The 16,367-nt window shown below is 44.2% G+C and overlaps 1 protein-coding gene across 5 annotated transcripts; it reads left to right on the top strand.

The window, feature by feature from the left end:
• Nucleotides 1-1,713: 1,713 nt before the first annotated feature.
• LOC147625999 (uncharacterized) lies at nt 1,714-5,913 on the top strand. Of its 5 annotated transcripts, none has more exons than XM_086817560.1 (5): nt 1,714-2,213; nt 2,440-2,539; nt 2,773-2,893; nt 3,253-3,860; nt 4,001-5,913. In XM_086817560.1, the coding sequence occupies exons 2-5, from the start codon at nt 2,484-2,486 to the stop codon at nt 5,529-5,531; spliced, it is 2,316 nt and encodes a 771-aa protein (XP_086673686.1). In that variant the 5' UTR covers nt 1,714-2,213; nt 2,440-2,483; the 3' UTR covers nt 5,532-5,913. The 5 variants fall into 5 exon arrangements, with proteins under 5 accessions (XP_086673686.1, XP_086673685.1, XP_086673689.1 ...); XM_086817561.1 differs by having other exon boundaries at nt 1,910-2,213; nt 2,418-2,539; XM_086817559.1 differs by having other exon boundaries at nt 1,714-2,539.
• Nucleotides 5,914-16,367: the final 10,454 nt, after the last annotated feature.

Raw genomic sequence — 16,367 nt, 5'->3', positions numbered from 1 at the left:
AAAGAAGTAACACCTCCTAGTAGGGGTCACCTTAACATATCATGATAGTTAATGGAGGGTTTTTTTTAAAATTAAGTGACTTATATGGTGTATACATGTAGGAGGGGATTAAACAAATAGTTATTTAATGTAACTCATATATTAGGGGAGTTGAAAACTGTCTAATCACACGTCATAGTGATGGCCCCAAGTGCCATCTTTGCAAACTCGTATTATTATAAATATGAGCATACTCAAAGCCTTGTGTAACAGGTGGCAATATCATTAGTGCACCTATCTATCTTTGGGTATTTTGACTTTTGCTATTGGTATGTTCATGGGTCTTTCCCAACGGCTTCTTAAAGTGTGATGGATACATACTACTGAGTATTTGGGACTCTGCTCTCATATTGTAACTTAAATTGCAAGTACTATAGTCGTTTATTTATTGCTAAAAAAATTGATTCAATGTTAAGGCACTTTATTTTTCCATCTTAGATAGACTCAATCCTCATGTCTTTATTTCCCTCAATTTATCATTCTTGGATTTATTCATGAGTTGATGTTAAAAGCTTCATTAAGGATGCCAAGTGTGTACGGATGACATATAATTTCTTGTACAATCCTTACCTATGTTCCCTTTATTGCTTAAAAGATGACCTTGCACTGTATCACTTACCTATGTTCCCTTTATTGCTTAAAAGATGACCTTGCACTGTATCACTTTATTGCTTAAAAGATGACTTTACATATTGCATTGAAGTTATGACTTTGCAAGCATGTTACCCTCCTTTCTACAAATTTGGTGCCATCCTCTTGTTATAGAGGATGGCACCATAAGGCTACCTAGCTTGCAAATGGGTGTGGTGTGTGCCTTTTCTTCTAGGGCAATTACCACCTTAAGTGAAATGGGTGGTGCATGCGCATGCCAGAAACACACAATGAGCAATGGGGAGCATCTACTACATGATGAGACGTCCAATGTTGGAAATAACCAATTAGTTGGTTATGCTCATCCGCTCTCAAATGGCATGGATAAGAAGCTTTATTTGAGAGGCGGGCACCTAGGCATATGCGCATAAAATGTGACACCAAGCAAAACGATAACTACTAAGTTGGCATCTCAAACTTCTCATCCTATTGGAATCTCTTGCACCGACTGTAAAGACGACAACTTGCCTTTTCATCCACATGACTAGTAGATCAAACGTTTCCACTGAACCCAAATACTCCTTGCACTCTTACTCTTGGATAGTATAGGGTTCTAAGGCTACTTTGCAATGCCCACATGGCTCCCCTTTCACCACAAAAGGGTGTGGATATCCATGGTAGCAATCTCTGTCCTAAGTCCGGACCCACTGAGCCCGAGGTGGTTGTTTGTGAAGGCACCATCATGATTAACTACATTATTAACTAACTATTTCCACAGAACCTACACCATCATGATTAACTGCATTATTAATAACTATTTCCACAGATGCTGTAGCATAAATAGGGACCCCCCACCCAATAAAGTGGGTTTCCTCAAGAACTAACTAACTATTTCCACAGATCCTGTAGCATAAATAGGGACCCCCACCCAATAAAGTGGGTTTCCTCAAGAACTATAGGAATTGGATCCTTTAACAAGGTGGGGCATATGAAGGGGCTTTGCTTGAAAACAAAGTGGGGCATATGAAGTGACTCTTATTAAGGCAAGCTTCCTTTTCTTCAACCACACGAGTAATGGTCATTGCTTTTCACTTTGTTGTCCTTGTGGCATGTGCTGCAGGAGCTGTGCAGCTCTGAAATGAAGTGACCCCCCCCCCCCCCCCCCCCCCCCGCCCCCGCGTAGCTAATACTAATAATTACGTTTTTAAACGACATAATTTACCGTTTAAACTACATCATCACACAATGGTGACACACCCCTTCGCCTCTAGACACCGATCCCCCCCCACACTGTATCACCATATGCATTATTGGTTGCACTATATTACCACATGCTCTCTGTAATTAGAGAGAGAATGCCTTAATTACGCTTCCATTACAGATTGGTCACTACATTTTGTCTCTCCTTGAAGACGAAATGCAAGCATTTTGATGAAAGATTGTGCCTTTTGAGAGTGATCAGATCAATGGAAGCATGCTTTGGTGTCGTAATTATGGGATTAAGAGTAGGTCACAGTGCAGGTCGGTGATGGTGTACTTAGATGTCAAAGTTTGTTGACAAAACACCATTGAGTAGCTTGCAGGTAGCGGAAAACTTGCCTGATCAAATCTTGATTTTTATGCCCCCCTCCCCCCACAACACACACACAAATCTTGACTTTTGGAGGAAATTTCATGTTCTGGTTTACGCTGTGCAATCAAACATTTGCCTTCTTTTAACAAAAAAAATTGGTAGCTTTGGAGGGGCCTTTTACTCTCCTTGTTTTTCCTTCTTCCAATGCTTGAAGAAAGCAAAACTAATCATTTCAGATTGCTAAGCAAGAGTAAAGAAGCTCTGCACAAAGCAAAGCCAAATGACAGTCAAGTGTGAAGCTATGGTGGAAGCTGGAGCCACTCAAGCTTCTGAAAGGTCTGTTTAAGAACAATGTGTTAATATGACTTAGCTTTTTAGCTGCATCATATGATAAATTTTTGTTGTTGTCTTATTACATGATTCGATGCATCTTTGTATGATGATTACAGTTGTTTTTTGCATAATTACGTGACATCTTTGGTTGTTATTGCGTAGTTATACGATTGTGATGGTTAGTATTGCATCATCGTCGTGTACATGATGCATTGCCTTTTCTTTTTACGCTGCAGCAATCAAGCTTTAGCGCATGATGCATCAGCCATGACCATAGAGTTTCTGAGAGCAAGGCTGCAGTCCGAGCGTGCAGCATCGAAAGATGCCAGACAGCAAGCTCAGCAGATCGCTGAAAAGGTACGCTAATCACAATTTAATACTCTCAAAGTCTGCTGAAAAGGTAGGCTTAATAAGCGTAAAGCCTGCTGAAAAGCTGTCCTAATCACACCTTAACAAGCTCAAACAGGGCTGCTTAAAATGCCTTAGCAGCCTCAACAGATCGTTGAAAATGTATCTTAATTATACCTTAACAAGCAAAGATTGCTGAAAATGTATCTCAATCACACCTTATTTAAGCTCAACAGGTCGTTGAAAAGGTATGTGAATCACACCTTGATCTATGCGAAGTGCCTTGTTTAGCATCATTGATGATGGTTTATGTTGTTCAAAGTGTTTAAATCAGCATGATCCATGGTGATTTGTGGTATTCCTCGCAGGTTAAGGAGTTGCAGGCTCGCCTCGATATGGAGATCAAACACAGGAAAAATGCAGAGGCTGCCATGGAGAAGGTCTTTACAGTTTTGAAGGCCAAAGGCCTTGCCGTGGATGACCATGCAGAAACTAAAGAAGGTAAAATGGAACGAAGGATGCCATCACTAGATAGTATCACAGAAAAGCAGGAGGTCCCTTGTATTAAAGCATGCCCTGCCATTGAAGAAGAAATGCCATTGAGATCATCGGACTGTAGAGATGAAAGCACAGAGAAGGGCATGACTGAATATGAGGCACATGGCTCTGATGACCCTGGTATCGGTAAAGGGGAAACAGAAACACTCTTTACTGTGGAGAGTTCTGCAGGAACTCATCATGGCAGCCAAACCACATCGACATGCAATGCAGGGGGCTCTGATGACAATGGTGTTGGCGACACAGAAAAACACCTTGATGTGGAGCACTCTGTGGAACATCATCACGATCAAGTTGAGGACAATGGAGTGCAACATGCTGTTACCATTAAGCCAGTGGTTGGGACACATCAGAGTGGGCCTGAGTGTGCCGCTGACTACAAGATGGAATTGCAAACAGGGGAGACTACTGAACACAGGTGTGTGGAATGTTGTTTGACTCGTTTTTGAGAAGTTCTTACACTTTTACCTTGTTCTTTGTCAAGCACTGCATAAATGCTATTGAGATCTGTGCTTATAAACGCTCTAAACAGTTGTTCCTAAAACTGCTGTGGTACAGACTAGCCATAGCATTGAAATTGAAAGCAATGCTGCACCAGATAGAGAAGGAGGTGGGCACTCTTCCTAAGGAACAACCATTGAAACTTCAGCTTCAGGGCTGGGTGGACCATGTAGTCAAGATGTTAGATGAGGGTACAGAGGCATGTCTGAATGGGGGTTTGGAGCTGCTTGGTTTATATGATCATGACAAAGCTGATACTACTCACTCAGTAAATGGGCAGACTTATTCGGAATCGAGAAGCTCGAGGCAGACCAAAGGGCTTGTAAGACTTCCAGGCAAGGTGAATCCTGAGGTCATTCGGATACCTGAAACTGGATTACCACCATCGGCAAATCAAATGCAGGTGCTTGCTGAGGAGGTTGACACAAAAGGAGCGTCAGCAGATATGAGTTTGTCTATTGTCTCCAAAGATAAGTGTCAGGGGATAAATCTCCTGCCCTCGAAGAGTGCCAGTGCCGAGTACCCTTCTACAATGTATTCACGCACTGGCGTTGATGCTCTGCTGCATGCTACAACACTACACAACAGGCAACCATCATCATGCGAGTCCTTGAAAGGAGGAGGCAACAGGGTTGCTTTTGGCTTGAAAGATGCACCTAGAATGCCATGGCATCCAGAGATGGTGCAGTACAGGTTGTCACAAACCACCTCAACCCATCTTCCTATGTCTGGTGATGGTCATACTCATGGTGATTACGCAGGAGAAGAATGGCCATATCTTGTTGAAGCCCAAAGCCCGAGAAAGTCTGATGTATTTTTGATAGGGGGTGGTTGTGGTAAGGTGGGGCAGGGCAATGGACAATGGCAAGAAGCCTGGCCTCAAACTAGAGTAACAGGCTTAGAGAGGCCAGGTGGGCTTGGACCTAAGGAGATGCTCTCAGGCCTCTCTTTCATGGCTGGCCTTGCATATGATGCCCCTAATGAGCTCTATATGAAACAAAACATGACTTCGGCCAGAACAGATTTTGTCGACTACCGAAACATAGAATTTGAAAGAGGGCATGCATATCATCCAAGGACAGCATACATGGGTTACGGTAGAGACCCAATGGGGCTTAATATAAAGAGTACAAGACATCCAAGGGGTCCTCTCAATGATGCAACTCTTTCCCTCATGGATGACAAGAATGGGAGACTAGGAGATATACTAATGGCTCTGCATGTAGCACGGCAGCATGTGAATGATAAAGAACAGATTCATTATGCAGAGGACCAACTTATTGGACCTTCCACCCCAACAGTAGCAGATGCAGAACTTTACAGAGACTACCATGGAGATGAAATGTTGCAGGCGCCATATGAATATCATCATCACCCTTGGAGGTCTCAGGCTCGCAGCCAGGCTCCAATAATTCATTTCCCCCCCTCCCCTACTTCTGAACATGGCTATCCTGCATTTGAGAGGCATGTTGGGCATCGGAGAAGCAGTTCTGTTTCCACCAACTTCATGATGCCTGGTTTGGAGACCCATCTCCAACCAAGAAGAGAGGTGCAGTTAGGTAATGGCATCACATTGTACACCGACTGAGAAGTGAACATTATGGCAAGCATTGATCTGCATAGCAGGCATGAAAGGCATTGATCTGTTATAAAAGCACGGCAGGCATAAGGCAGTAATCTTTTATGTGATGGCATGATGGCATTGATCTGTGATGCAATGGCATGACAGCATTGATCAGTCATGTGATGGTATGGTGCATGTATGCGATGGCACGATAGCATCCATCAGTTACTTCCGGCAGCTGTTATGGGGTTTCTTATGTTTATCTACATTTTTTGTGGGTCTATATGGGGTTGCTTATGCTTATCTCAATGCTAATTACATATGGATGGGATACATCATATTTAACAGAGGAACCCATGTAAATCATTACCCTGTGGTTGCAAATGTATATATATGTCATGCTCTAGGGTGCTGCGTGCAGGAAAAGAGGAGGTCGTGTCTCTCTATCGCGCGGGGGAGTGCAACATTGTTAACATCGCTCCAGTCTTAACAATGCACCAGTCTCTCTGTCTGTCTGTCTGTCTCTCTTTATACAGCATTCCTTTACTTTGTTATGGAGAAGGAGGCGCACGAGCTTCCTTCCCTCTCTCGTACAGAGACCGCCCATGATTCCTTCTCTCTCCCACATGACACTGACGTAGCGGAAGCCTTCATTTCATGCCTGAACACCCTGATGCAATAACGCATGAGAGAGAGAAGCTGCAATTTCAGTATATGTGAAAAAGGTTACCTGCCTTTCAAAAGAGGACTAATGACGGAGAGAGAGATAAAGGATGCAAAAGATCTATAATTCGTTGCTGGTGGGACCTTCGATTGTTGTCAGCCTGATGTTATCGCTTCACACCTGTGATCATAATTGGAACCGGGATTGATCATGAGATGCTACCCAGAGGATGCCACATGCCTTAAATGCACCTAGAGTTGCCTAATGAAGGATTAGCCAAGGCACTGTCTTGTACACGTGGCATCCCTCCTTGTGCACTGACATCCCAAAGTTCCTGTTGAGCTTTGATGACGGGAATCCAACTTTTTTCGTCTTCATCCCTTGACTACTCTGGATTTCAACTCTGTCATACTCTCTACTCTCTTGCTTTGTTACTTGCACATGCTTGTTATTCATGATTTGCTCTTCCTTTCTTGATTTTGATATCGATGACATCTTCTTCTTGTAGGCTCCTTGGCTCTTGGTCTTTGCTCCTTGCCAGCTTCTTTGATGTGGACTAGATATGCTCCTTGTCGCATAATGCTTTGTACATGATCTCCTTATGCCTTTGATGCATTATGTGTAGATGCCATGCTTTGGAATGGAGTCATCTCATGCACTTGTGCTTTAGGCATGCTTAGGCTAGATGTGCATGTACCTTTGCTTTAAACTTTGCGGCATTTTTACAAGGGTTTTACGTTTCTTTTTCACATACCTTTGCTTTAAACAATGCACACATACACTTGCATACTCATTTGGTTGCGGCGTTTTTACAAGGGTTTTACGCTTCTTTTTCACACACACATACATTAACGTGCTCATTTGGCCACTTTTACAACAAGGGTTCATTGATGATGATGATGATTGTTGTCTTGCAGAAGCCCACTTTGGTAAATCCATGCTAGTGGATCCCATGAAAACACATAGTTTTCAAATTCCATGTAAACTGCTCTTATAGAGGGTCTTTTTACACCATAATTTCAAGGATCAAGGGTGAGAGAGAGGATAAATTAAGGTTGGAGAGAGTTAACTGGGAAATGACAGGCGAGGGGTAAACCCTTACACGAACCCTGCTGTGAGCTCTCTCGTAACCCTAACCCGCACACTTCAGCTGACTCCCCCCCTTTTCTCGACATGATGACGTATAGTGCAGCACTGAGCAACCCCCCCAAAGGCGCCCGACATGACTCCTGGAACGAGCGACAGGCTTTGCCAGGGTCAAATCAGGTCTTGGACCTGTGGCGTCAGGCTTTGGATGCCGTCCCCAAGGAGTTTAGGTCGCGTGAGATCACGGACCTGGATTCGCAGGCGTTGGTCCCGGTGGCGTAGGACATGCCCCCTCTTTTCCATCATACCGCCCAACCGACTCCTTTGCTTCAAGATCCCGCTTTTCTTCATCATGCATTGGCGGACGCGGAAGCAGAGCGCAATTTGCTCAGAGAAAGAGTGGCCTGCTTGGAGCGACATGCGGCCGCGCAGATCTCCCCATCTCATACTGCAGAAGCATCACACCGAGATGAGGCGAATCGCCAAGTCCATCCCCGCGGAGGTGCCATGCAATCCCCTCCCGCTCTGCAATCACCAGATGGCACTCCAATGGCTGGAACTACTCCACTCGGAGATCATCAAGGTAACTCTTGTGCCAATATCAAGCTTTTTCTTCCCTCTGATGGCCTTAAGAAGTTAGAGCAGGAGTACTCTGCCCGGGCGGTGGTGGGTCTAATGTTCGGCCCCCGCCCCCCTGGAAACCCTAAAGTCTTGGGTAAGACAGTCCTGGGGCCCATTGGGGGTAGAAATCTTCCACTGCACAGGTCCTCCCCAACAATTATTATCTCTTCCTCCTCAAGACCCTAGAGATGGCCCTAAAAGTTCTGGGGGCGGGCCAATGGCTCATCCGTAACAACCCCCTGTGCCTTTCCAGATGGTCCCCAAGCTTCTCGACTGAAGGGCCGAAACCGACCCTTTACCCTGTATGGGTAGAGTTCCCTCACCTCCCCATGCAATACTACCCCTTCCTCCACAAGGTAGCTGAACCCCTTGGAAAAATCCTGGGTAGACGACCTCAGCAGGACTTTAATCCAAGATGGCACCCCCAAATCCTGGTGGAGATGGACTTGGAGGGGCCGTTCCCAGCCAACATCGATGACGGGATTACCCTAATTCAGGAGGTGGTGTACAAACACCTTCCTAACGCATGCTTCCATTGTGGTCTTCAAGGTCATGCCATCAAGGTCTGCCCAGCCAAACACCCGCAGAAGCAGTCTGCGCCCATCCAGACCGCAGCCAAAAGTAGGACGGGCCCCCTCCAAGAAAAGGAAGAGTTCATCCCTGTCGCTGCCAAGAACAAGAAACGTGGAGATCCCCCCCAAAAAATGCAAGGAAGGAAAGGGAACAGATTCGCGCCACCGTTAAGTTTCCTTGAGTCGGAGGTCGCTGAGACGGCCGAATCATCTGCGTCCTCCTACCATCAAGCCCAACCTAGCATCGACATAAACAGGCTGGAGAAGGAAGTTGACTCAATGGATGCCAAGGATTCGACCCCGACCAAGGATAAAGGCAAAGGGAAAAAAGTAGATGAAGAGACTCATCTCATATCCTCTACCCCGGCGCCGATGGAATGTCAAAAAGATAACAAGAGGAACAGAGATCAGGTGGCAAAATCCCCGGCGGGTACTCCTCAGTTAGAGAGGCGCTCTACCAAAACTGGTAAGAAATGAAAATAGTCTCTCTGAACGTAAAGGGACTCACCGACCCTCTAAAAGCCTTGGCGGTGAAAAGATGGCTGCACAGTATGCATCAAGATGCAGACATAATATGTCTGCAAGAAATTAAAGCCCAAGAGGCGACTCTCATGTTGAGCTAAAAAGCATTGACTCAAGCCGTTTCTGGATTACTACATCTCATCCTACAGGATCTGGGGGCTCAGCCTTGGGCATAGCGGAGAAAATGAAGAAGGACATCTTACAGATCATCTCTGAGCCCTGCAACACCCACTGGCTAGGGGTTAAATTGGGGGGACCCAATCCCATTAATGTCATTGCCATCTACGCTGCAGGCAATGCAGCGAACCGGGCAAACATATGGCAATCCCTGCAGAGAGTGGAAGGTCCATGCGTGCTAATCGGAGACTTTAATATGGTAGAACAGGTGGAGGATAGATTCAAAGGCCTAGGACAAACCATTAAAGGCCAAGAGAAGGAGCAATGGTCGCAGCTGAAGGCCATTCACTCTCTGCTAGATATTGGTGAACAAGGCAAATTTACTTGGCAGAACTATGGAAAAGGCTCACTTACTAGAAAAGCTAGATTAGATAGATGCAATATTTCCTCCGAAGTAGGAAATAGGTTCCTAAGGTGCAAAGCGAATGTGGATAGCTCTACATGTCTGTCGGACCACTACCCCCACTGGTTGTGCTGCTAGATGACAAGGATAACAAGATTAGAAGTAGCTGGTTCCATACCGACCCAAAGCTATTAGACCTACCCTGCGTGCAGACCCAAATCAAACATATCTGGGAGGAAGCTTTCAAGGGGAACCTCCCCTGCTAGAGCATGGTCGGCAGCTGTCAAGCAAACTCAAAGAATGCTAATAGACACCAGGAAGGAAGTCTCCATCATCAGGAGGAAGAGAAGAGAACACACGTATGACAAGCTGAAAGTGCTGGAAGAGTGTGTAAACCCCTCCCCGAGCCAGAGGGAACAGGTACTGCAACTCAGACACGCCCTCCACAAAGAGGAACTGATTGAAGGAGAGCACCTTAAACTGTTCTTCAGAAGCTGGTGGGTAAATAAAGTGGATAGACCCGTGAAAGAAATGTTCAAGCTGCTTAAGAAGAAGAACGTGCAGGACTTTATTCCCCCCCTGAGAAAACCGAATGGCTCTATTGCAATATCCGAGCAGGAAAATCTGGAGATAGCCCATCAATACTTTAGCCAAATATTCAGCCCCCCTGGGAGTGTCTCCCCAGCCAAATGGCAGGCTCAACAAGAAATTAAAAGAGTTTGGAAACCATCGGTCCTGTTACATCTGGCTGACAGCCTGGAGCCTGTCCTCTCTACTGATGAACTGAGCAAAGCCATTGACACATTGAAGAATCACAAAAGTCCGGGGCTGGACGGCCTACCAGCTGAATTCTTCAAGATCTTTAAATCAAGCCTTTTAACCCCGCTCAAGCTCATTTGGGATGAAGCCCTGCGTTTCCAAGCTTTGCCCCTAACTATTAATACAGGAGTAGTGAAACTTATTCACAAAAGGGGGGACAAAGAGGAGCTAGGCAACTGGAGACCGATAACAATGCTTAATACAGCTTACAAGGTATTTGCAAAAGCGCTGGCTCTTAGGCTCACCAAACACCTGCATAACTGGGTGAGACAGGAACAGAAGGGTTTCATAAAAGGGCGTTACATCCTTGATGCCATAATCAGCCTATGGGAGGGCATAGAATTTGCAGAGGAATCAGAGCAGGACTACTGCTTCATTAAAATCGACTTTGACAAAGCTTACGATCGTCTAGAATGGGATTACGTCGGCTGACCCTCCAATGCACTGGGTTCAAAGAGAATTTTATCAGACAGATCCTAACGCTCTTTGGGAATGCCCGGGCAAAAGTGTCAATCAATGGTGAACTCTCAAGGCCCCTTTGTCTCAACAGATCGATCAGACAAGGCTGCCCATTAGCCCCCCTTCTATACGCTATAGCCACAGACGGGCTGTCCTGGCTTGTTGAAGATAGAATCAGACTAAAGAGAATGGAAGGGATACAACTCCCCAACTCCCACAGACAGATGTGCCTACAGCTCTTCACCGATGATACCAATGCCCTGGTGGCCAATAAGGAGGCTTCTTTAAAAGAGTTTTGGCTCTGCCTGCAACTCTTCTGCATAGCGTCAGGATCTCTGATCAATCACCAAAAAACGGGTATCAAGTCCAAGGGGCTCCCCACCCCCGAGTGGATTGTGAAGCAAGGATGTCAACTCATCCAAGACGGGGAGATCTTCAGATTACTAGGTATACCGATGGGGTTCAAGGTCTCAATGCACCAGAGGTGGGAATGGGTAATGTCCAAGCTGTCCGCCAAACTCAACAGATGGGAGAACACCACCCTATCGTTCGCTGGAAGAATCCTTGCAATCAATCACTATATTATCCTGGCTACCCTTTTCTTCTTGGCATGCTGGAGACCCCAGATCAGGCACTCAAGTCTATACAACAGATTTGCAGCACCTTTCTCTGGTCGGGACATCCCATGGGAAAGAAAATCCCCAAAGTTCAATGGTCATACTGCACTCTGGCAAAAGAGAAAGGGGGCCTTAGAATTCATGACATCTCTAAACTGGCTGACAGGCTGGCCAGTAAATGGATCATCAGAGGATTCTTCTCCCCAGAGCAAGATTGGGCGAAGCTTATCACAAGACATCTACACAGATTCAAACTACTAGGAAAGGCAAAATGGACCAATCTTCCTACGGTGACTATCTTCTTCAGCCCTCATCCGATCAGAGCAGTGGGCAGTGCACTAACGCTATCCTTATGGAAAGCGTGGAACAGGTTTAAAGGTAAGCTTCGCCCTAACCCCCGTCAACATAGGGATGCAGGTCTCAGACAGAATGACTCTGTCTGGTGGCCCTGGCTGGAAATCCCTAGAGTTACTGAAGAAAATCTTCACCAAGCCCTGAAACTGCACAAAAAGGGTATCCGAACCTGGGCGGATTTGTGGGACAAAGGGAAACAGGACTGGGCATCCAGGGAGGAAATCAGGACCCGATTTAAGCTGAATAGAGTGGACATAGGGCTGATTGAGCAGAGAATGGCGGAATGGGATGTGGACATCACTTGGAAGATTGGTATCTTTACCCCTATCCACCCGAAGGCGATCGTGTGGGCGACGGGCAAAAACCTGCTCCCCATCCCTAAAGACATTGTTAGCCCCCCGCTGCATGTCAAGCTTAATGCCAAGTGGGAGGTGCTCCTCGACAGACGCCAATGGATCTTCAAGTTCAAATGTCTGTGGTCCCCTCTAATCCAACCCAAAAAGGCATGCCTCTTGTGGTTAATCTTGCACAGGGGGCTATGGACACAGGAGAGAGCTTGCAAAATAGGGAAAGGATCTGGCCTTTGCCTATGGTGCAAAAGGGAGGGGGAGTCCCTACTACACCTATTTCTCCAATGCAGATTTAATAACCCTATCCTATCAATCCTCAACAAACTCATTGAATGCATCCACCCGAGACCCCTCTCGTGGAAACAACTCCTTTTAGGGGATTCCATTGGATGCTCAACCCCCCTCTGGAACTGTATTAGAGCAGAGTTTTTATGGTTTATTTGGTGTGCCAGGAATGTCGTGTTATTTCAATCATCCCCTCCAGTACTAACAATGCTGCAACATGAACTGTTTCTACAGATGAAGAATGCAAACTCTGCAAGGAAGAAGGAGCTCCACAAAAGAAGAGACTTCCTCAAGAAAAGCAAACACGCATGCAACAACATGGACATGCTGCACAAGACGGACAGCATCCTCTATGTCAGGTGGGATGAAGAGTTGGAACATGACATCCGCGAGAAGGACAGAATACTCACTGAGCACCTGCTGGAGATCACCGATATTTACAATAAGGTGGATGACGATGAGAACGCTGTACACCCCAACAGGCCCCTGCAACTGTTCTGTATACCCATGTGTGCATGCCCTTGTAATCATGTGACCCCTTGTATGGTTCTTTTTGAAAGGGCACAGCCCGTATCTGCTATGTAATCGTCAGTCCTTTTTCTTTTTCTAATACAAAATCCCTGTTTTTTTTTTGAAAAAAAAAAGGATCAAGGGTGTAATCCTTAGGTTTTTTCTTTTAAAAAAAATATTATTTATTAGCTCCAGCTTCATCGTGACTGCTACTACTCTGCTGTGATGAGTAGCGATGGCAGCCTGCTCGCTTTCTTATATCGTCGGCTTCGCCACTGTTGCGTCTTGATGGCTTCCTGTGTGCTGCCCACCGTTACTGTTCCTTGCTGTTGTTGCTGATGGAGAGATACTCGCTGGTGTCTACGCTTGTTGATACTTAGTAGCTCCATGTGCCACTGTTGTAGCTCCACACAAGCATTGCGTCTTCTCTTGGCATTTTTTTCTCTTCTATTACTGGATCTATTTTTGCCGCCTCTCTTGAGTGATGAATACGCTTCTACCTAGACCTCTTGCGCGATGAATACGCTTCTAACTAGACTGGACGAAGCTGATGTGCTTGTTGTAGGTTTCTATGTTGCACACTATAAAATGAAGATGAATGAGAGTATGGTTTAAAACACAAGGATCATTAATGGAACTGCAAATGTGGAGAAAGAAAAAAGAAAATTGAGAAACCCTAACTAGATAAAACGGTAACCCTAATCACGTTGCTATTGAAATAAAAACTAAGCTAATAGAGAGCCTCACCCTAGGTCTGATAATCATGGATCAAGCTCTCCTAATGATAATACATCTATCCAATTAGAAACTAATCTTATACTAATGACAAAATTAATCTAAGGTGGATAAAAGTGAAAAAAATTCATCATGAGTGTGTGCTAATTAAGATGCACTCAAGTACAATTAGGTACAATTAGACAGCAAGATAAATTAGCTTGGATACGTAAAGAGACTTAAGATAAGTGCAAGTGATATATATGCTCATTACTTGAAAATGACCCTCTTTTATATGGGTGGGTACAACAACATTGGCTTTGCTAGCTCCTATGGGATAATTTAGCTTTGCTCACTCAACTCACTCCGTATCTCTTCTTGCTAGACAATGTCTTCTTTGGCTTACTCAACTCACTCCGTATCTCTTGTGTTCAATGGCACCACATTTCTCAATACTCTTTGCTCTCCCCGGACATTGCATTTAGTGCCATGCTATTTATTACATCAAGGTACTATTGAATTCAAGACCATTGGAGAGCCATAAAAGTATTAAGGAGCATTGTGAAGAGATTGTTGAGAGGGATCATGTTGTTGGTGAGGTTAACATTGATGACAACATGATGGTTTAAGGAAAATCTAAGTAATAGGTCATATCATGGACTAGGCTTTTTTTTGGCTTAAACTTAAGCCTTATCCTTGATAATATCCTAGGACTTGAAGGAGCATTTTGTGATTACCCATCATTGGGTGGCGGGAGCATTTCTTTGTCTAGTGCTTCTCCCTCTCCCTCTTTGGGATCCATACTATCTTATCGTCATATGTGGTTTGTTGTTGCAGGTTTGGTATATTACCTTTCTAGATACACATCTACTTTGGTTGCTTGGCCTTGGAAGTATGGGGTACAATAGTTGGAGTAATTGAGACTTTTGTACCCATACCTGTTAAAGTTTACCCTTGGGCAATGATGGTGAAACGGAGGCAATAGAGGTTGTTAGTTCTTTTGCATGTTTTCTATTTCTTGTACGGTTCATCCTTGGTTTTGGTTTGGTATTCTCTACCCTAGATACAACCTTTAGCTTGTAGGTCCCTATTTGTGATAGAGCTTGAAACGGTTGGGTTATTTCAACGAAGCTTATAGTTTATGGATGATTAAACTTATTGGCTCAATCGGACCTACTTGTAATAAAGTGATCAATTTTTAGATCTTCAGGGAGACTTGTCCTGGTTCTCCTTTTGCAAGGACACTTATGGTTCTTTGATCTAGTTTAATGGTTGTGGTCCTTGTCCAATCAATGTTGCACTCATGTTTAGCAATCCATCCTCTTCCACATGATGATTTTATCTGGCATAGCTCCTAAAATCATGGGAAATAAACTACCTTCCATGGGATAAGAGTGTATGTGGAACTTAAGCTTTACAACACCTTCACACTTAAGTGTATGTCCAATCAATGTTGCACTCATGTTTAGCAATCCACCCTCTGGCATAGCTCCTATAATCATGGAAAATAAACTACCTTCCATGGGATAAGAGTGTATGTAGAACTTAAGCTTTACAACACCTTCACACTTATTATACAATCTTGAAATAGTTTGCATTAAAGCTTTCTCGTAGGATATTAGGTTTCTTCCTACTCTAATGTCTAGTAGGGTAAGTAGTAGAGTAAGCTTGGATATTCCTTTTGTGGTGGTGGGGAAGTCCAAAAAAAGCCAGTGGGCTTCACCTCTTCTTGTCGACGATCATTAGTGTCGATATTAGCCATGTGGATAGGTAGGATACCTCTCCATTATTTAGCTTTATCTTCACAAGTCTTGGCTTCTTATATTGAGCTTGTTTGTTTCTTTCTATTTCCTTGTTTTTTGTGTCCTTAGCTTGGTGGATGGCTTCAATTTGTTCATAGGAGATAGGTTTGTTCATACAACTTTCTAAGTTTACTCCCATTTAGGAATCCTTCTATTTGGACTCCATCCAATGTTTCTAAATATTGGAATCCATATGATGTTTCTAAACATTGGAATCTATCCAATGTTTCTAAGCAAAAAAACTTCTCCCGAAGTCAGTTTATACATCCTAAAAGGACCCATCCCTCTAAGCTTGAGTTTTTGTTTTTGTTTTTCTTAAGGTTATATAGTAGAACCAAGTCCCCTACCTTGAACCTCTTGGCCTTGATGCTCGAATCGAATTGTATTTTTCTTATTTTCTTTTCAACATTACATGCCCACTAATGAGTGAAACCTAGCCTTATCTAGTTTTGTAAGTTTTATGAGTCATTCAAATAACTCATGGTGTCCAATCCTCTATTCCATTTGTTTTGACTACCCTCAAAGTTGGATCATGAATTTTGCATGCAGAATTGCATCTAGACTGAAGACCCCCCTCAAAGTTGGATCATGAATTTCGCATGTAGAATTACATCTAGACTGAAGACCAAGTTGTAAGCGTAGTCCTTGCACAGTCCATGACAACATTTTGTTAAGTGGTTTGATATGCCCATAGTGTTGATGAAGATTTTCTTCCCAATCTATCCTAGAAGCTTCGACTATTTTTGAGAGAACTGCACATAAGACCTTATTTATACTCTCAACTTATCCATTTGTCTCCGAATAATAAAGGGAGACTTACAGTGGATAACTATAAATTCTCCTAAAAAAACTCCATCAAAACATTTAAGAAATGAGTCCCTTCCATCAAAACATTTAAGAAATGAGTCCCTTGGTCACTTATGAGCTCTAGGGGACATCTAAACCTTGTGATGACATTCTCATAG

Source organism: Cibotium barometz, chromosome 23 (assembly GCF_041138505.1).
Source record: "Cibotium barometz isolate CiBa-2024 chromosome 23, ASM4113850v1, whole genome shotgun sequence".
NCBI lineage: Eukaryota > Viridiplantae > Streptophyta > Polypodiopsida > Cyatheales > Cibotiaceae > Cibotium > Cibotium barometz.
Note: the sequence above shows the minus strand (reverse complement) of the source record. Positions and strands in the feature narration are given on the sequence as shown.